The 22418-nt window shown below is 40.6% G+C and overlaps 1 protein-coding gene across 1 annotated transcript in view; it reads right to left on the minus strand.

Moving 5' to 3' along the window:
* grm8a (glutamate receptor, metabotropic 8a) overlaps positions 1–18867 on the minus strand; it is a gene marked incomplete at both ends in the record, with an annotated part of 304303 nt that extends 285436 nt beyond the window's left edge. Inside the window, one exon of the mRNA XM_079263525.1 lies at positions 18325–18867. Within this exon, the coding sequence (XP_079119651.1) occupies positions 18325–18867 (543 nt within the window). The remainder of the gene's footprint in view (positions 1–18324) is intronic.
* Positions 18868–22418: the final 3551 nt, after the last annotated feature.

Here is a 22418-nt window from a genome sequence, read left to right on the forward strand (position 1 = left end):
TCCTTGCTAAAAAACTAAATGTTATTGATTTGGCAAAGTAACAGGATATGTAGCGTTGGAACCATAGACTGTATATAAAGAGATGGAGTCTCCGTGGCGTCACCCATAGGTTTCTGAAGAGCTGAATTACAGCTCGGTGGGCGGTTCCAACCGTCGCCATGTTGGCGGCGTCATGCGCGTCGTCTCGCCCGGAAAATACAAATATGGGCAAAGAGGTGGAGCTGAGAGCGGAGCCGCGAGCGTCATGGCGGATGATTGACATTGAGCGAGCTCAGAGCTTTCTGTAGCTAAAAGCTAAACGAGCTAGCCCCAAGATAACGGGAGCTAACCAGCTAAAGGAGGTAAGCGGGCTAAAGCTAAGTCACGTTGTTAACCGGCTAAAAACCGCAGTTGTTCTACGTTCTTCTTACTTGAAGCCAAAGATTGGTAACTGTCAATCAAAAGGACACGCCCCTAAATTTGCCGAACTTTGAGATTAAATTACTTTTAAACGGGCGAGTTAGAAAAAAATTCACTCCCCCCACAGTTGTCATGAAGGTAAACCTGACCTATAAACCGAAAATGGATTTTTGAACCAGGCTGTAAACATGTTTATTTCTGCCGTGAAGTTGGCCTTTTTAACATGGGAGCCTATGGTGATTTGCTCTGTTTTGCAGCTCCTAGTGGATGAGAGGGGAACTGCAGTTTTATGCACTTCCGAATAGGCTTCACTTTTAACCGCCGGAGGTTGCTGCTTGGTTGGAACGCTTTTTTGGGGGATTGGCGGCTCTCCTCTTGTCTTAGTATATTGGGTGCGGCGCTTGTTGAATTAACTGTGAGGATCACTGATGTAGAGTGACCAGTCAACCTAACCATGTCTTGGGACGGTGACAGAAACTACCGTGCAAACTCCACAGAGAAAGGCCTCTGTTCAAATCTCCTCCTGCTGAGGTCCAAACCAGCAACCTTGTTGCTGTAAGGCCACGGTGCAAACCCCACCCTGCACGCCAAGTGAATCATGACCAATGAGTATTAAAAATGTATGTTTTCCAAACTATGTATTTTGGACTTCTAAAATGTATTTGTGTACACATAAGGCCACCCATGACCTGTTGAGAAGAAAGTATAAAACTAAAAAAGGGAACACAACAAGTAAAACACTGCAGTCCCAGAATTAAACTGGCGATCTATATTCTTTAAGCTCTGAAATGGATACAGTGCTTAAATATAGTTTCATCATTTTGCATTCTTCTGTAACAACTGTACACCGCAAGTCTGCATCAATACACTGAAATTCCCAATAAATCTGCTCTTGTCCACGTTGTTTTTTTTTCCCCCCTTTCATCAGAAAGAAGACAAGAACGCTCAAAGGAGGTGCAACTATGGCACAAAACGTAAGCAAATGCAGAGAGGGTAGCACTGCTAGCTCCTCTACAGAGTATAAAGATTCATCCAAAACTTTGTCAAATCACACTTTCATTAAATGTAAAATCTCGTAAAAAGTCGTCTTGCTGAACTACATATTATCTTCTACCCGCCCTACTTGTAGATCAGAGCAAAGTGGACAAATAGAGGAACAGGTGAACTGCAGCAACTATTTACATAAGCATCATACATACTGTATGAATATACTTATTTAAAAACTATAATCAATGCATCTTTAAAGGTTGATACATCACACTCCCTGTGGGGAGCTGGGAAGAAGGAGGAAGAGGCAGGGAGGCAGATGAAAGTGGGAAAATACTGAGCCAGGGATGTAAACGAGAGAGATAGTGACAGAGGGAAAGAGGTGATGAAATAGTAAGACAGAGAGAAAGAGGAACCCTGGAGAGACAGAGAGGGAAAGGGTTGGACGGTGAAGTTTAATTCAGGGCTGAAGATATAAAAGGAGATCTTGATGGAGGAGGTGAGAGGTCACACTCTCCTTTCCTCTCTGCTGTGATTATTCCAAAACACACATATCCATCTGTGTTGCTTTCTGCTTTACTGTGATTCCATCTATTTAATCCACCGAATAAAACCTTGTTTTTTTTCTTCTCAATGATCTTTTATTTTCAAACAAGCTTTTACTCATTTGTCTGTTTTACATATTTGTGCCCTCCCTGCGTCCTTCCCCTTCCTTTTTTCTCCCACTCATCCTCCATACATAATTCAAGCTGAGATTTCAGCGCGAAGGGCGTGGCCATTAAAAATACATGGGTGTGCTGCACAAAGTCCGTTTACTGGTGCTTTACCTCAGAGGAGGAGGGGGGGGGGGGGGGGCAGGGCTGCAAGGGCAGGTAGAAGGGACAATCAATGGAGTCTTAGTGTTACCTCGTATGAAATCTAGCCGCCAAGATCACTTCTGTTCACATTGGAGGCTTATGTGCCATAAAACAAAAAAACAATCCCCAGTTCCAAGAACAAAATAAGAACTCCAGCTGTCTTACTAGAGATTTCTTCTTCACCTCTTATTCAAATCTGCAAGTCTTTCCACGAAAAAAAGACATTTGGATGGGAGCAGATGTTGTTCTAAAACCTTCATGTATTTTTCAGCATTTAAAGGGGGCTTAACAGATGTGGAAGCTGCCCACGCCACAGGCACTAATGCAACCGTCTACTGATCACACGCTGGATGGTCCCTCTCCTCTTTAGTCAGCAGGGCATGGGGTCCATGGTTACGTGCTAACCTTAACCCACAAAGAATTTCAGATTGTGATTCACCCCACAACAGTTTTCCACTATGTCTCTGCCCATTTTAAATGAACTTTTGTCTGGTGAAGACAGGAGCGTTTCTAGATCAAGTTGACATGTGGCTGATGATTGACCTTTAACCTGTACTTGTGTATTGAGTGGTTAAATTTGCTCACAGAAAGGGATTTGTGGACTTTTTCCTGAGGCAATGCAGTGGTTCCCAGAAGAAAATCACACCTGTTTTAATGCCATTTCGCCTGAGGGCCATTTTTAACCTTCGGCCTTGTTCCCATGCACACAGAGATTCCTTCTGATTCTTTGAATCTTTTAATGGTGGAATTTTTTCCAACGCTTTTGAAATTTGTTGCTGTCATTTGTGTTACGGAACGCAATGGCAGGAGACAAGGGGATAGTACCAAAACGCAGGAAGAAATAGAGGAAGATTTTCTAAAACAAAAGACACAACTGAGGAAGACTCATTAAACTGACTGAATAATGAAGATGGTGGAAATCACAGAATCAACCGACAGACTGACAGCTAACACACAATGAAGCGGCACAAGACAAAGGAAATCCTGGAACATGGACTGATTACAGATCTAAATTGCATTTGACAAATGATGACTTCGGAAACAGGAAGTTAAACAAATAGAATACATAAGGGCAAAAATATCAAAATAAAACAGGAAACAAGACAACTCAGCTTAGACAGACTGCAAAAGAACATAAAACCAGATCTCCATGGCAATTATATTTAAAATGAATATTTTGTAGAAAATGGTGAAATGTCTCAATGTCTTTTATGTTGTTTATGTTCTACTGGGAATGAAATATGAGTTTATGAAATTTGGAAATCATTACACACATATTTTGCACAGTTTCCTCAATATTTGGGACCTGGGTTTGTAGCAAGGCCGACATATTTGCTATGATCCATCCTGACATATTCCAGGGAAGGTCTCAGGGTGAATATAACCATGTTTTCCTCACATGCAGTTTGTACAGAGAGAGTGAGTAATGGCCGAAGAAAGACAGAGATAACACAGGAATGATTTGAATATTTGTAGGTTGTATGCTAAATGGGTCCATGGTATTGAATTACAGCTAAGCCATATTGAAGATGAAAGGATTGTGTTCTTTGAGGTAAAAAAAAAAAAAAAAAAAAAAGAACCTTCCAAATATGTGGATTAGATCTTTAATCAAATATTTTCAGTCTTTCTCCCATGACCTCAAGCTTAGAAGGGTAATTGGCAGAACTCTGCAAGTAATGGACCCTTTTGCTCCCTGCCTGTCCCTCCCACATGCATGCAAATATGCCCAATCCAAAACAAACCACACTCACAGCCAGGGCCGGATTAAAGCAGCAGAGGACCCCTGGGCATGAAGTCTTGAAAGACCCCCCCCCCCCCATCACAACCTGAAGAGCATTGTGTATATTGTCCACCATATAGTATTTACACCACAATAGTGTATAATTGCATTTCTCAGCTGGCATCAACGGCATCACACTGAACACTGGTGAAACTACTTGGCTTGTCCACTACAAGTCAAAAGTTTGGACACACTTTCTCATTGGATTTGATGGGAAGGTGTGTTCAAACATTTGACTGGTGGAGTTTTTACGTGCCATTTCTTTCATAATGCCATCATCCTCTCATGTCTCTGTCCTCTTCTTGTCTGCTGGTGTCCTTTTGCTTCTCAGCCCTCTAGGGCAACCTCTCTGTATCTCTGTTTCTCCTTCTTCCACCTCTTCTGATGATGAAAGGATGGAAACAGCATGATTCAGCTGAACTAAAACTTTGATGTACCTGATATTAAATGGAAAATAATGCAGAGCTGCTCGAGATTAAGGGCTTCTGTCTGTTTTTCTCTCTGCAGGGGATTTTTTTTGTCCTTTTTTTTTCTTCCATTCTTCAGTAGCTCTGTCTATCTGCAGATCTCATCATTTTCTTCTCTTTAACCTGCATCCTTTCTTTAACACACATCTGTTATCCTTCTCCCATCTGCCCCTTGACCTCCAGTATGGTGATCCCTTCTTCTATGTAGCTATTGTAGTTTTCACTTTTTCCCTAAATACTTTCAGTCCATGTTTTTTTATTTTTTTATTACAATGATGTACAGTTATGTTAAGATCATATAGGTAATTCTAGTGTCTCTTGGACCACTAAGTAAAATGGGTGCCCCTCCCTTATTTTATGATATTGTATCCAGTATTATTGGCTGATACAGGCATCAAAATGCAATACTGAAAATAATCTGTATCGGTTTTTACCTTTTTAATAACAACCTTTATATGCACATATTATATATCAAACTCTTTAGCTATGTGACCTCTAACTCAAAATGACCAAATATAAGACATTTCATGTTAAGTTTTCAAGATATTTTTGTTTGTTTGGCACAGTTTACTCCAAAAACATTGGTATCTAATAAAAGCATCGGAAATTAAGAGTTGGGCAAAATTGGTACATCAGATATTGGTTAAAAAAAAAAATTTAAAAAAAAGCCAATATCTAACATCCCTATTTTAATTATAATATATTACAACGAAATATAATATGTTCTGATTGTTAGTGTTCAATTTCTCAGATGCAACTTTTAAAAGTCATTTAGCAGCTTTCACTCTTCTACTAACTTCTTCATTTGTTTCTAGTTTTATTTCACTAAACAGGGACAATATCATTTAACATGGTTCCAATAAATAAAATCAAACTATGAACAGTATGTATTTAGGATTACATTCATAGTATAATACAGCACATGAATGAATACAGTTTTCAGACACATAAAGCATGCTGGACACATGTGGAAAATAAAACATGAACACCAAGAACAAAATGCTAATTTATTTCCTATTCCTTTAGCAGACCCTCCACAGCCACTGCTCCGAAATTAGAGGTTAGAGAAGCCACATTTTGTCCATTTTTAAAACCAGACTCATCACCACTTTGCTTTTATTTGATTATCTACTATTATGCTCGACTTCCTGACACCCAGGTACTCAACAGAAGGAGGGACTGATCTGCTCTCAGCTAATCTGGCTTCCTTTTTATCTGCACTGCTCACTGTTTTGATCTCTTTTGCTCACCCTGTTTTTTTTTTCCTTCTTTTTTCTCAGATAACTTGGCTTCATTTTGATAAACCCATCCCACCAGTTTGTTTACCTAACAGGCACCGCTACTTGCAGCACAACTGATGTATAGGTGGGGCCCCTTTAGGGAGTTCTCCACCAGCTGACCACTGTTGTTGCAAACTCTGCACATTGTCATTGCTCTGTAGGGGGCTTGAGCCCCTTTCTGGCTGGGGGCTCCATTTGACTGTAGTCTATAGCTGTTAACAAATGGAGCCTCTGATCAGAAAATGTTGGGTTGAGACCCAAGTTTTCTGCTAATGTTTTTTCCATGTCTTGTCGCCTATCTTTCATAAATAATAAAAAGCTGTTATTAACATGGCCAGGAGTGCAGCAGGAAATGGCAAGCAGACAAGACCGCAGAGGCAGAAGAGAGACAGATAGAGGCATGCCAAGAGCAAGAAAGCAGGGAAGTGGAAACAAACACTTAACCTCTTTTTTTCCCCTTGTTCCTCCCACCTGTTCTCTATGATCTAATGTAACACTTCTAAAAACACTTCTTGCAACACACCTTTTTCCCTAGAGTCCTCCAGTGCTCTTTAACTGAGCTCTTTTACCTTGACATTTACCGTTTCTCTGCCTTTCTTCTCCGCATCCGTCACTTTTATTGCCGTTCCTTTTGTCTGTCTTTTTACTGTCACATCCTCCTCTTATACGAAGCAGAAGTTAAAATAAATAAGAAAGAGCGATTATGAAGACAGCACACGAGAGTGAAATCAGATCAGGAGAGAAGACGGAATATTAAAGAAGGTGGAAACGGAAGGAAATGGAAACAAAAACAGCACATCATTTTCAAAATATGTTTTCTATCCAGCGGATTATCAAACATGTTGATCAGACCTCGCTAATATTCAATAGCTCATACCAAGCATAGACAAGATATCCACTCATTTTTCAGCTCTGCTCGAGCAGCTACTTATTAAAATGTGGTCAATGAAGAATCCATTGTGGTGGCTCCCCCCCCCCCATGCCCCCTCCCCTGTCTAATTTTCTCTACATATCTGTCCTACTTTCACTCACATTTATTAATAATAAAAAAAAATAAAATAAAATACTGTGAACTGGAATACATTTTTACATCTTTGAACTATTTCGGGTGTTCCTGTTCCAACTTTGTAAAGTCACAAGAATTCTCAACATGCTGCGTGAACGCTAACCAGCTGATGCATGAATTATTAAAAATCAATGCCACTTTTTTATTTCCACATGCAACATATTACTTCTCCAGACATGTACAGATACACTTTTCTCGTGACTTTTTATTTAGTTTATTTTATCTATTCTATATAAATATTGATAATATATTTACATATTTATATCATGGAAATATTCCATAAAAATGGACTTGTATCATTTTCTTGTCCTGTTTATCACTGAGGTAAAGTTGGTAATCACATGTACATGCTGTTCCCTTTTGGCTTGTCCCTCTGAAAAGGTCACCACAGCCAATCATCGCACAGGGGAATTGGCACGCTTTCTGCAGGATACCCTTCCTGATGCGACCCTCTGCATTTATCCAGGCTTGGAAGCGGCCCTTGGAGAACAACAGTGTTCCCCTCGGGGCTGCAGCAGCATACGGCAGCAGGACTCAAACCGCTGACCATCAGGTCACAAGACAAGTGGCCACTGCCACCACAAATACATGAACATGTGTGTATGAAATGTTATACTATATTTGTTTGTTAGTGAGTGGCAGTGTGTTGGGTGACTTTAGTAATATCCACTGAAGTGGCAAAATTGCAAATATGGCACCCTCGCTTTGAATACACAAGAAAACAGCCTTTAAATAGGTGTCCATCATAGTGGACACGACGCATCAAGGGGTTAATAAACCACTCGCTTCTCATTTGTTCTGCAAAACATGAAAAATGAATGCAAATGCTTCGTTTTTTTCATGTTGACTTCCTGTCCGTACACTTGTGACATGGTGCAAAATCAGTGGGAACCATTTATTTTTAAAATAAATTTAATTGTCTACTTATAATTTCATTTTCCATTTCTTCAGAACTGAATTCACAGGTCAAAACTCAACACCCGAAGAGCTTAATGGCATCTTCCTTTGTCCATTCTCTACAGTATCCATGTTGAATTTTTTTTTTTTTGTTTGTTTTATTTCCCTGACAGACACAAAACACACCAACCATTTCTCTGCTTTCATTATTTCTCTGTGCAGGATCGGACATCGTCTCCACCCATGTTGCCCCGCAGCACAGTGCTGAACTTTTCATCCCTGTGTGTATTTTGTCACTTATGGTCGTGAGTGTGCACTGTAATAAGATTCTGCGGCACCCTAACCAACTGATTGCTGCCACCTCGGCAAGCGGACCGCTCGGATCACCTTCAGATAGCACAAACACATCAAACTGCATCTTTCTTGAACATTTAAGTTTCTTGTTACTGCAGTCCACAAATGTTCCCACAACACAAGGTTTTCCATAGAACACAGGCACACATAGCAGACCCAACAGCGAGTCGTTACAAAGTAAAAGTAACAGATTCAACAAAACCTCTGTCCACGGTCATTTCCAGGCTGCCAATAAATTTCACACCTCTCCAGCTGCACAGTTTTGTATGTGTGTGTGTGTGTGTGTGTGTGTGTGTGAGAAAGCTTTTCTGACTGAACTGAAAAATGACCCAAATATATTTGTCAGATGTTACACACTGTATTCTCACCAAGCCAAGATGACACACTACCCTTTCTAGTGACATGGTTAAATGTGTGTTTAGTTGTTCAGAAGTGGCTTGGTTTCAGAAGTAACGGCAGTAAATGTGTTCAAATCCCTTGTTGATATAAACTTCCTGTAAATGCTTGGTGAACAGGATAACTGCACTCTTCCATCGTAATAAAGGAGAGAAAAAAAAACACACACACACACACATTGGCCATTTTCACACGTCATGCATTTTATGCTGTCATGGACGTCAGCAGTGTGAAGAAGATCCAAATGCAGCCACAACAGCTTGGCACCTCCTCCTCATACTGGTCACCAGCCTGGGCTATTTTTATTGTAGGACTGTTTTCCATTCCTCAACCAGGAGGTGTCGAAGGTCGACCATTCTGGGACATTCACCATGTCCAAGCTCATCCCACTAGTGTCCAGTTGGGTCAATGAATGGATTAACAGCACCACCTCCACACTTAGATGTCTTGCTTGTTGTATACCTCACTATAATTGGGCTTACATATGACATAATAGTACAACAACTAGTATTACTGAAGAGGAATAAAAAGAAAATCTCCAACCAAGCACATATTTCCTCACTTTTTATGTTAACTTTAGTTGTTTTAGTTTTAAACTGATAAAATGCACAGATTAGCTCTAAACGATAAACACAAACATAAACATATAAACACATTGGTACAAGACATAAGCTACAGAACTGCTTAAACCTCACAAATAAACAAGATGGACAACCTAAATGGTTGGTTTATTTATTTATTTGTCATTTAAACCTAAATAAGTCACGCTAAATGGCAGCTGTAACCAGTGACACTGCATGAAGAAGCCAGTTGGAAGTGACATCTACAGAAAAACTTAAAAACATGAAAGATAACCACAAATTAGACTCATTTTGTCATCCAGCCCTTGTTTTCTAGACTGATTCTCCAACATAATCCTACTGTGCTAACACCTGAATTAATGTCAGTGCAAGCTAAACTGGTCCACACGACACAAATCAGGCCGATGCTGAAACGCCACAGAGAAAAAAGTACTGCAAAATAGTACAAACATTTCTCCTATCTTATGTTTGGAAATGTATTTTCATAGTGGTGTGTGTTAGAATGGCTAATTATGATCATTATGTTCACTTGTTTGACATTTACCAAACAAAATCATTCAGGAAGCAGCATTAGTTAAAACAGCATCCAGAGTTCACAAAGAGAATTGCAAATTTTAACTCCAATCACTGGGAAGCTTTTCACTTCCTCTCACTTCATCATAAATGAGCTGGAAAAAGGCGGCAGCATTTCCAGGTCTCATCTATTAATTTGTTTCCTTTTGGTAGTAAAGCTTATGCCTTTGTTCCAACTTATGAAGAACTGGTGTCTATACTTAAAGTCGAGAAGATCTCCCACTGGGGATATAGAGAAATTAAACCAGTTTCCCTCTGTCATTTCCTCAAGTTCAATTATTTCAACTAAGAGATTTTTTATTACCGCAGCACGAATCCTCTGAAGATAACGCTTTCTTCCGAGGACGGTGGTGAAATCATGCATGCTTGGGCCATTTCGGAGAACCAACAGAAATTCAGGCTGGAATGAAAAGCTGCAGGCTGCCAGAATGCTTGATGATTAATGACGTGCAGTTATGGAATCAATAATAGGATAAAACATAAAAAGTTTAAAAAAAAAAAATTCAGGCAGAAACATATATAAATATCTACGTTATGTGACTTTTCTGCTGCAGTCAATATCTCTCACAGCAGACATTTGGTTTTTCTGAAACAGAGGTGTGACTAATGGTTTTAATGTCTTTGTGCCAGGAGAGTGTGCCAGGGTGCTGGTACTGTGTAGGCCGGCCAGAACTCCATGGGGGGGGGGGGGTTACTATGGGTGTTGACTCAGTAGTTATCACTGGCAACACATGGAACCCAGCAGGGCACATTGATTTTCTTTCACTCGCAAAGAAGCGCACCAAGAATTCTTGTGCTCAAAACAGTGAAATAGAAAGTTTGGTAGCTCGTCGTCTGGTTCTGTGCAGAAATGCTCCTCGTTAGGATGGACGAAAACTAAGGAGGCAAAACCCATAAGTAGCTTCTTGCAGGCATAAGGTGAAGCTGAGGAAATTTATGATGGATGCTTTTAGGAGGCACGGTGAGCAAACACTGGACATTTTATTGGTTAACTGCACTTTAGAAAGGTTCAAATGGAAGAAAGGTCTTCAAAGTGTGACTGATGATTTGCATTGTCCGGCTGTGGTGTGTAAAATCTGTGGCCATGTGTAAAGGCTTCACTTAGCCATTATCTAAGCTTCCACTCAGCTGATGAAAGGAGGAGGAGGAGGAGAGATGGAATCTCATTCCACTTAAATGCACTCTACACACTGGTCCTCTCACTCATAGTCCTCACACACACACTCAGCCTGTTTGACTCTTTCCATCTCTGAAAACTGCACACACATTCGCTCACAGCCACACAGGGAAACCCTTTCTCCCGTGTGCATTCACACAGTCACAGTCAAGTGGACACAAGAAATCCACCCAATAAAATAATCTCTATTGACCGCTTATTTTTTTTCTCATCAAAGATCTGAAACTTTAAATTACTTTCTTATCTCATCCTAAACGATACAGCCTGTATTGTTGTGTGCAACCCACTCAGGTTAAAGCAGGGCTCATTTCTCAAATCCATGGATACGTGTTTCAAGACACTGGTAACAAGCACAAACACATCTTGATTAGCAAACCGGCGTTATTGTGGCGGCTTTTATCTAGCAGACTCTGATAACCCCAGCCTTGAACGCCACACAGTTCCAGGACCACAGAAAGATTTGTTCTATGAAAATCTGCTTTTATTCATTTTCTTTTGCATTTACTTAATTAACTACTTGGTCAGGTTTAGGCAATAAACACTATCAAGTTTAGACAACAAATTATTTGATTGATTTTATGAAAAGATCACAATTTTTCCTCTTTAGGATTTTTATCTAGATTATGTATATATTAGTCCAGAAAGATATTTTCTTTTAATTAAACATATGCATTATTTTTATGGCTGCCTTGTATATTTTAAATGTGTTTGGAGCCTTGTTTGTCTTCATCTGAAGAAATTCATGCTACATGTTTGCAAGCTGCGATATGCAAGCAATTGCTAGGGTCAGTGTCAGGACTAACATGGGTTATAGTGAGATCGCAGGGTCGACAACAGTAAAAATAACAAAAAGTTTCAAAGACAAAACATTGTATGCTTGGTTCAGGTCTTACATTACCAACCACGATAGTGCGGCTGTTGTTTTTTTCTGCATTGGTCTCAAAATGAATCAAAACCTAAACTGTTCTATTGTTGGGACATCCATAGTTTTGTTTCCACTCTACAAATTTACTGCCTGCTCTGAGTTCTCTAATGTGCATCCCAGAGCGGAATCTGGTATTATGTGTAGGACGAGCACATATGAACAGTTAAGCTCACAATGGAGCCCAGAAAGACATGTTTTCTTTTCATAACACTTACAGCTCAGTTACTACGCTGGAAAGTGTCGTGTGGTCCATGTTAGTTGGCAAACTGCATGTGGCTTACGGCAAGTGTCTCGTGGTGCACCTGTGATCCAAATACATAACATAACACTGCAGCTGCAGACCACTTTTTTCTATCTGGGAGCTGTTTGCTTTTGGGAAAGCAAGGATATTTTAGGCCTTGGACTGATTAAGGCATGAAAATCATTTTCTACTGAAGTTAGTTTTGGTTGGTCTCAGATCTTTAGCAGGAATGAAAGCCAGTCTTGTTTTCAGTGAAGACAAAAGAAGTTTAAAGTCTAAGATATTCCAAGGATGAAGAAGCAGGACTTAATTTGAAAATCAAAAATCAATTACTCCAAAAAAACACAACAAATTGCTGACTCACATCATCCACAGTTTGAAGGACATACACAAGTTAAAGTCCAGCTGTGGAGTAACACACATTTTGATGCCGTTCAACATGTCCAACATATTCTCAACTCCACTTGCACTATCTATGGAAATAACCAAATATGGTGTAAAAACATTTGCTCTGCATCACAGTTTTTCACTTGATTTTCACCCTTTTGATATGTTTTTAAATAAAATTAAAAAAAAAAAAAAAAAAAAAAAAAACAGTAATGTCTTCATTTACAGTACTTATTGAATACCATATATTAATAAGTGTTTAACCTTTATCTTTTAATGAAATAGCTTGAATAATTGCACTTTCTGTTTGGAGTTACCTGACTGCAGAGGAAAAAAAAAGATATTTGGACTATCCAGCTGCAAACAAATCCAATTTAGCACATGCTCACACATTACATATGGTTCTTGTTACTGAATCATCTCCAGGCAACACTCAATAGATGAAGGTAATAAATAATTTCAGAAGGACAATTACATCGCCCTTCATTAACCATTTGCTCATTAAGTCGGCGCCTTCGTTAGTAGAAGTTGGATGATCGCGCGCTGTCCTGCAGTAGCAGCCGTGCTATTTCACTGCTGCGGATGATTTGCAGTGAAGCAACGAGCACATTTCGACACAAAACGAAGACCCAGTTGTATCTTAATGAGTCTTCTTGCTTGCTCTTTGGTGTGCTCGGTGGCTTCATTAGCATCAACCTCTTAATGTATAATGTCTCCGTGAAAGAAATCAACCCCACATCATTACACCCTAGAGGATGCCACAGTCTCATCCTGCTCACTGCCTTTTTGGCTTTTTATCTTCTTTCCGTCCCCCCCCCCCCAATCTGTCTTTCCAAAGCATCTTTGTCCAGACCTTATTTCCACATTTCTGCTTCTCATCTAATCCTCTCTCTTTTGCTTTGTCTAAATTCCTTCTCTCTCATCCTCAAGTCTCCTTCACACCCCCTTCTCCTCTCTGTTGTCTGTTCTCTCATTATTTCATTAAAAAACAGTGAGCAGGATTAAAACGAGACTGTAGATCAAACTAAGCCTGACCCCAAGAATCATAGCAAAGCCCATTAATTGCTTCTGAATTGGCATCTGAATGAAATTACAGCATTGCCTGTTAATTGCATTGTGATGCAATCGCTGTCCTCATCATGCAAAATGTATTCATAATTCAGGAGGTGCTGATATGCCTTCAAAGAAAACTGTGAGTGGCTTTTAAAAGGCACTTAAAGCACCTCCTATCGAGCATGTCCTGTCAGCCTTACCAAACATTTACACCATGTGCGATCTTATTTGCACATGCAATATGTGCGCTACATTACACATATATGTACTGTAGAGTGTGGAAGTATATATTAAACATGTGGGGCAAAAATGCATCTCAAACATCCAGAAAGCGCAGAAAACAATCATGCATGGGGAAATTAAAATACCACAACAATCCCACCATGTAGTTGTTAATTCTCCAGATGGACAGGTGGGAATAGAAGCTGAATTATGAAAGTAATTCTGAGCTTTTCAACTATAATTCTTGCTCCTACATATGTGTATATTGATTTACATTTTATCCATGTAGTGTATTGATTTGTTGCATATAAAGTATTAATAATAAAACAAAGAAATCTTTTTTTCCAAGTACTTTGGCTAATTCTCTGTGTTGGCTCTCTACAGTGTGTCTCGTAATCCAGCAGAGGATACTCCAGTAATGGGTTTGTAAATAAGCTAATGCTATGTTTGCTAAGCTGGTGGAAACAGGTGAGCAAGGCTGTTTTTAGAAGCCGCGCTTGGAAATGTTCTTGCTTTTACACTGTGAAGGGTTTAAACAAAGCAGTCATCTTGTTTTATAACAAAACAAATTTAGAGATAAACCATGAAATGGTGGTTGGGTAACAAGCTAACTCGCCTGCTAGCTTGCCGCAAAACAGAGGGAGCAGACGTCAGGTGCCCTGTTAGACTTTTACGAATGTCATCACCAGAAAGAAATCAAAATGTCTATTTCCCCTGTAGCCCACAAGTATTTTGTGAGTGTTTTCAAGAACTTATCATGGATTAAACTAGAGCCATAGTATATTTTACCCTGTAGATGAGAGCAAACTATATGGTTGTTCATGTTTTAGAACGTGAAACCCAAAGGGTAGGCGGGGTTTGTGATTTAACACCATTAATAGTATTAAGTATTTATATACAGCTAAATTAAACTTAAATTTTTAGAAAAAAGTGGCAGCCGTAATTATGAGGTGCAAAACTTTGACCAGCAGAGTTCACCCACCAGTACGAGCTCTGCTGGACGCCTCCAAAGCAGCATGGCCGAGCGTGGGAAAGACTTGTGCTTCCGACCTTGGCCTGGGAACAGACAACCTTACAAAAACCACCAGAGACACAGACAGTAAGCCGCCTCCTCAAAGGAAACAAGATAGTAAGTCTATGTGTGTGTTTGCATGTGTTTGAAAGCCTCGAGCAGAATCAATTGCACCTGAAGCCAACTGAATGAGGGGGTAGAGTTTCTAGAGGTGTGTGTGTGTGTTTAGTGTTTCCTAAACTCCCTGAGGCAAAGTCTTTCCATTTGCTCTCACCAGGGGACAGCCACCACTTATCAATTTATGAATTGAATTTCATTTTCAGCTTCTGACACACAGCGTGTGGGCGTCACCAAGTGCAATGTGCCTTTCGCTTCATTGTAGGATTTCCTTGTAGCTGCAGACAAAGCCGCACGCAGGCAGCCTACTAGCCCATAGCTCTCGTGAGGGTTCTTGTGCTTATAAAAACACAATTTGTCAGGTAACGCTACTGTAGTCAGGGGTAAGTTTTAAGAGTTTTAAGAGTCAACTCACTGGTTTATGATCCCTACAGCAGCTGTGATTACCATTAATGCAGACTCAATATGAAGCTGTTAGCTCTGGTAGGATGAGTAGTTATGGAGAATGAAAATAAATATATAAATAGATAAATGATGCAAGCAGTAAATAAGCACTGCTTATTGGCAGAGGGGATGTTTTACATCTTCTATAAATCTGCAAATTGAGACATCCCCAGGGAAGGACCCATCAGGTATTTCTGCTTAATTAAGTCTGTTTATCAAAGATCTGACAAATGATGCACGTTGCTCTGTAACGTTTCGTTGAGAAAATCTGCTGAGACTCGCACATTCATCTCACCCTACAGTGACGGCTGTTCTAGATAATAATCAAGGCTTATTTTTCTTTTTGGAGTTGAATAAAACGAGTGAAAATGAGTGAAAAAAGAAAAATAAAGCAAAAGGCAGATCATCAGTATCACATACAATTTTTAGGTAAATGGATTGCAAGACGAGCAATTGGAAGTTGTGGTATACGCTGCATTTTCCTCACATTCTGGCGATTAACGCAATTTATGTAGCTTATTAAATATATCTAATAACTTTTCAAAGATATTGGAGTTCTGTTGTGAAATAAAGTTAACAAGATAAGAAATACTTTATTTCCTGCCAAACATTGCTCAACGTCACCAAGATTGGAGACTTAAGGGTCCTAAGTCTGTGTTTGTTTGGTTTTTTTTTTTTAACTTGCTTTTTTTAATGATGATATTTTAACCTTGGGTCACTTTTTCCATATTATTAGCTATAAATTAAAAGGAATGAAAATGTTTGGAGCAGCTCCATAATTAGCAAGAGAGACCTTTAACCAGCATCAACTAATGAGCTTGTTTTTGCCCCCGACCGGCTCAGACTGCAACATGACTGCAGTTAAACCCAAATTAGCTGCTCATTTTTAAAAACCACATTATTGTCACCTGTGGCAAATATTCAAAATGGAGTTCAGAGAATCTGTATTGAAGATAAGAGAGGTGTCAGACAGAAAATCTCCACATGTCCAGGGATGAGAGTAATTCCAGCTGCAGAAGTACAACTAATGGATTTGACTGTGGAAACTTGCACTTCACTCTCCTACAGGAACACATGCCAAACAGAAGGCTTTAGTAATAACTATCAGGAAAATAGATCGACATTTTAATAAACATTATATATATTTTTCAATAAAAGGTAAATGTTTAGCTTATCTGCAAAATTCCTTTCAATCTCCACTGCAGCAGCAATACCCTGGTTTTCCCTGAGCAATTACCAAAACTTCCATCTTACATCCTACGCAACCCTTCTCTTTTCTCCCATCACCCCGCAGTGCGGAGAGATAATGTTCATCAGGGGAAGGATTCACAAAAGAAACATCAACAACGCTTGTTCGATTTGATTTCTCCCAGCTTTGATTGTCAGGAAGGGGCTCCCTCTGCTGCTAGGCATGAAAAAAGAGAAACAAAAAAAGTGGAATTTTTTCCCCTACAATCTGTTTAGAATCTCTCATCTGCTGTGAGATTATAAGAAACACAAAAATCACACACACACACACACACACACACTCTCACTCTGGTATATTTGTTTACTGCCCCCCTTGTGGTGAGTGGGCGACTAGCTGTGACTGGCACTGTCGGATTATCCCATTTAAAAAGACATACGATTTCTTTCTGCACGCTTGTGTGCGAGCGCACATGTGTGTGTGTGTGTGTGTGTGTGTGTGTGTGTGTGTGTGTGTGTGTTTGCATCCTCCATACTATTTTCATCTCCTAGTGCAATTATTCATGTTAAAGCATCTGGAGAAAGACACAGTCCTGTAGCATGTGAAGCAGAGCCACAGGCCTGTGGTTGACATTATATCATATATACTGTACGCACACACACATATACTGTACACACACACACACACACACACACACACACACACACACACACACACACACACACACACATATACTGTACAAATGTGCTCACTAAATGCTGAAGACTCCCACACAAAAATCATCATCGGACATGCAATCGACACACATGCCACAAGTGCAAAACGTGCGCGCAGGCACACGCGAGGCTCTAAATCGTATTAGGGAAATGAGAGTGTGGCGCCGCAGAGGCAGAAAAGCGCTCTGTGTTGGAGTGCTGTTGCTGTGACAGATCCTGGAATAAATCATGTTTAGTTGTTGTTGTTGTTTAATATGCAAATCTTCCATTCAAAGAGCAAGCTGGTTGTTAACATGTGCGTTTGGGGGAAAAAAAAAAAAAAAAACACACACACACACACACACGCTCGCGCTAACAAAGCCCTCATGCACGCACGCAGCATATGGATTTTTCTGAGCCAAAAAAACAAATGTGTGGTCACAGCCATGCACACGCTGTGAGAGGAGCGTGGGATAGATGTGGATGTGAAATGCCATGGGCGTCATTACTAGACTCATATTTCATAATCATACGGCTATCCATCAACCCTGGGCGGCTAATGATGACACACTCAGAAACACACACACACACACACCTGAGGAGATGCAACTACTCTGTCACACAGATGAGTATCAGGAAGGACGCAAACACAAGCGGCACAAAGAGTTGAAACAGAGCAATGTACTTGCAGGCAACACATGTGCTCTGTCTCTCACACACACACACACACACACACACACACACACACACACACACACACACACACACACACACACACACACACACACCGCTGCAGTGAATGAAGTGGCTCTTGACAGATTTCAGCTGTAATTGATACCCCTGCTTGGCAGCCATTTTTATTTGGCTCAACCTCAAGCCAGGAATGATCTAAACTGCACAGAGCAAGTACACACAATATGAACACACACATACACAGCTCGCTCTTACAAGCATCAATTGACACATCTTGACACATCACGGTCTCACTCACACACACACGTATCTAAACATTTGATAATAATCATGCTTTAGGCTTGAAAGGGCAAATAACAGCCTTTTTTTCCTTCCTGTTGGTAAAAAGTGGTGAAACTGACACAGAAACTGAGAACATTTGAAAGGGAAGTCACTCAGCGGTACCTTGCACCTGTCTGCATGGCGTGGTATCACTCGGCTCGTATCTGCTGGGCAAAAGATACAAACATAGGAGGGAAAAGTGGCGGAGCCTTACCTTAAACAGGCGCAGGATGTTGGCAACCATGATGGACACTGAGCTGGCAGCGGCTCCGATCACCCCAACGATTTTATCCGGCTTGGTGAAGATCGGAGGGTCTCCGTTTGCGCAGCGGACATCCGATCCATCCCTCTCTATCAAGGCCTGCACGAACGTCAGGGACTGCTCCAGAGCGTACGTGTCCCTGGAGCAGGTATCCAAGATCCGGGCCCCAAGCGTGATGTTGGGCAACAGTTCCGGGTCCTTGTTGATCAAGTCGATGGCGAACATCATGGCCTCCAAGCGATGGATCCCCTTTTCCTTTTTCAGCTCCCCACACGGTGTGCCGCGGTCACCCCGCGAATGCACCGGAAATAATCCGCCAAGTATGATATCGCCATCCAGTCGGATGGAGTGAGCGTACTCAGGGGCCACCTGGGGGTCTATGGGGACTCGCTGAGGGGAGGTGACGGGAAGGAGCCAAGTGTAAGAAGTAGCCACAAACAAGAAGATGATGGAGGGAGAGTTGGGGCAGAAAGTTTGGCTCCCCTGAAGCTCCATGATCAGAAAAGTCAACAAACAAGGAGATAATAGGAGGTTTCCCCAAACTGAGCTTTTGTTTTCTGAAATGGAAGTTGTCAACCTTCCTACTGGTCAGAGCAGGGGTGAAGGACCCCAGGTGTGGAGCTAGCCGAGCCCCATGAGCAGATCATTTTCCAGAAAATGCAAAAAAATCAAAAAGGCACAGCAGGAAGACGTAGTACTGCTTTTCTCCCAAATCTAGTTAGCAGATAGATGCTGTAATCCACAAGTCACATCCTTTGTAGAGCCTGTTGGAGAGAGACAGAAAAAAAACCAATGAGTACCAGGATGCATGTGAGCATCGGGGTGTTGGACTCCACCTGACAAAAGCAGCGCAGCATCAAAAAACTAATATGGCAAATATTATTCAACAGCACGCTTGAACGCGTGCAAAACTGTCAGAACTTCCAGTCCCGTTCTGTAGTTTTAATTCCAGACTGTGTCAGCTTTGTGATGACCTCCGCGTCTTTGTTCACACACAGTCGTCTGTTGGCGCATGAGCAAGAGAAGCAGCTGTCAGAGTGACAGCGGAGAACCTTTCCACGGGCTCCTCGCACGACTACCTGCTGCAGTGGCCCGGGGAGGAAGGAGAGGAAGAGAGGGATGGATGAAGCTCGGGAGGTGGAAGAAGAGGAGGAGACAGTGGGGGGGGGGGAAGCAGTGCTGTGGAGCAAGCGTCTTGCATCACTCAGACACCTGCCGTTGCTGCTGCTGCTAAGTGAACACACTACATTCAGCGCGTCCTCCTCCACAAAACCGCACGAAGCATCAAATCCCAACAGGTAGCATTAATTTCTTGACATTAACAGTATTAGAAGGCTGCTACACCATATCTGCTCCTGCCCACTGCAGGGAAGTCGCACCTCCATCCATGGCAGAAATAATGTCACATTCTCCTCACTGAGCTGCACATTAAGCAGCCGTATCCTTGAATGGTGCAATAAGTTGGTTTGGACTGGGACTGGAAATTAGTTACGACAAACTGCTGGATTTCTACATGCTACGAGTGCAAATGTACTTTCATTAGCCGAGGCCCCTGGGAATTTATTTTCTCATTTGCCTCCCCTGATCTCAGATACTTGATTTGATTTTTGCGCATGCAGAATGTGCAAAGAGGCAATTTGTACAAATTTTGAAGCTCAAATAAATATTTAAATGTAGGATAATTAATCTTTAGCTTGACGACTACAGAATTCAGGGGAAATTATTTTCCAATGTTTTGTTTTTTTTAAACTAAAAAACAGAATTTGTATTAAATTAGCTGAAAGACACATCCAGTTCCTATTAATAAAAGTTTTAAATCCACAATTTATACATGAGTACATATTATGCTCCATAATGAGTTCATTATATTTCATGACTCCTTGGAGAGACTTTGTGACTTTACGGCCTTTTAAACACAAAAAAGACTTGAAGTGGACAAAATTGTTGGTTCCCTTTCAGTCAATGAAAGAAAAACTCACAACAGTCACAGAAATAAATTAAATCTGGACAAAAGTAATAATACATTAAAATTCTATTAAATTTAACCAATGAAAGTCAGACATTGCTTTTCTTCCATGATTCATTAGAATTATGTTAAAAAATAAATAAATAAATAAATAAATAAATAAAAAAAAACTGATGAAACATTTCTGGACAGAAATGATGGCTCCAGGATCCTCGAGAAAAGACTGAAAATATTGTTACCAAAGGGACATGTTAGTCCAACGAGTGTCCACTAGTTAGGTGTCTACAATGTTGTCACCAGTCAGTGGTCTGTCTGACTGCTTCCTGAGACAACGCGTTCCTTTGCTTCCTCTGGTCCATGTTGAGTGTGGTGCACACCATGTCACCAAACAGCCCAGTGACTGCTCTACATAGCTCTATATAAAGACCCACTGACCAATCACGAGATTGTAGACACCTGTGATGCTGATTAGTGGACACACCTTGGATGAACGTGTCCCTTTGGTAACATTATTTTCAGTCGTGCCGTCATTTTTGACCAGGTCTGTTTCATGAGTTTACTTTTTTTTTAAATTTATATATAATCCCATTGAAGCATGGTTGAAAAGCAATGTCTGACTTTCACTGGTCAAATTTTATAGAATTTTTATTTATTGTTACTTTTTTAGTGAGGTTTTTTTTTTTTTTTTTTATTGTTTTCATTGACCAAAAAGGTACTAACACATCTGTATATCATTCCAAAGAAAAGCTGAAAATACTCACCAAAAACTATATAACTTATTTAAACTGAGAATTCCTACAGCAGACTGTTTAATGGACATAATTTTTACATATATATAGCTGTCAATCTAAAGCCTCATTTTCTATTATACTCGCCCTGCTTACCTAAATAAATGCATGCTTCGCTTGAGAGGTGGCCTATTTTACACAGCCAGGCCTATTAATTAGCTTTTGCTTATCTTCCCACAGAGAATGCTTTTTCAGCACAAATAAACTACAGAGCAATATCCTAATGTTAAAAGGAACAGCTCGGGGCCGTGAGCTTACTTGCCTTCTTAAAAACATGTAGACAATGGGTTGATATGGAGGTTTTTGTGTTAAATGCAAAGTCAGCAGGTGGTGACTTTTGCTTTTGGCAGATGCTAAACAGGTGGGAAAGATTTTTTGCACAATAGTGAATTAAGATATAAAGACTTCTATGATTAGCTGCTTATGTGTTGGTGAAGATTTTAAGCGGGGTAGAGCTGACTGTAGAGGATTGTTGGTTGGATGGTAGTTAACACTCTTCATCTGAGCACATAACCGCTGGGAAATTATAGTGAGACCTACCATTTGGTTAAAATCAACGGCTAAAGCTTTGTTAACTTGGCAGAAACAGACTGATGTCCCCTAACCGGATGCAAATGCATTTCAGGAACCTGGACCTAAAGGCTCCGGTGCCACACAAAGATCCTCTTTCCATGCCCAAAACATATTGCAGGGAGTTCAATAAAGGAAACCAGCAATGCCATGGAGGTTCTACTCTGAAAGTAATGAGACAATTTAGTGAAGAATATGAGGAACATGTGTGATGGGTGAGTTGCTTCATCGCAGGAGTGAAGATGGTACTAAAAATTACAGGGAAGCACAGAAACAAAAAACAATACAAACACTATATGAAACAAACATGATGTAAGAGTCATAAGAAAAAGAAACAGTCAGGGCTAAGATCTAGCGCAGGGATCAGAAACTTCCATCCTAGAGGACCAGTGTCCTGCAGGCTTTAAGTGTTTTCCTACTCCAACACGCCTGATTCAAATTGATGCATCGTTGACAGACTTGTTGAGAACTTCGCAAAAGGCTTGAACCATATCACTGGAATCAAATGTGTTGCAGCAGACAGCAGTGTCCATCATCTAAACCCTTATGGACGCCGGCCGGAATGGAAGGAGTCATCCATTAATGATCTAAAGAGAAACCCCTCAACGATCTGGCAGGATTACCCGATGTCAAATCTCATCTTGCAGAGGTTTATAGCCCGAGTAGTCATGGCTGTAACCCAGCCTCAACATGAGATCCTGTAATCTCCAGTTTGCATCCAT

This window comes from Telmatherina bonti (genome assembly GCF_933228915.1).
Source record: "Telmatherina bonti genome assembly, chromosome: 23".
Lineage (NCBI taxonomy): Eukaryota > Metazoa > Chordata > Actinopteri > Atheriniformes > Telmatherinidae > Telmatherina > Telmatherina bonti.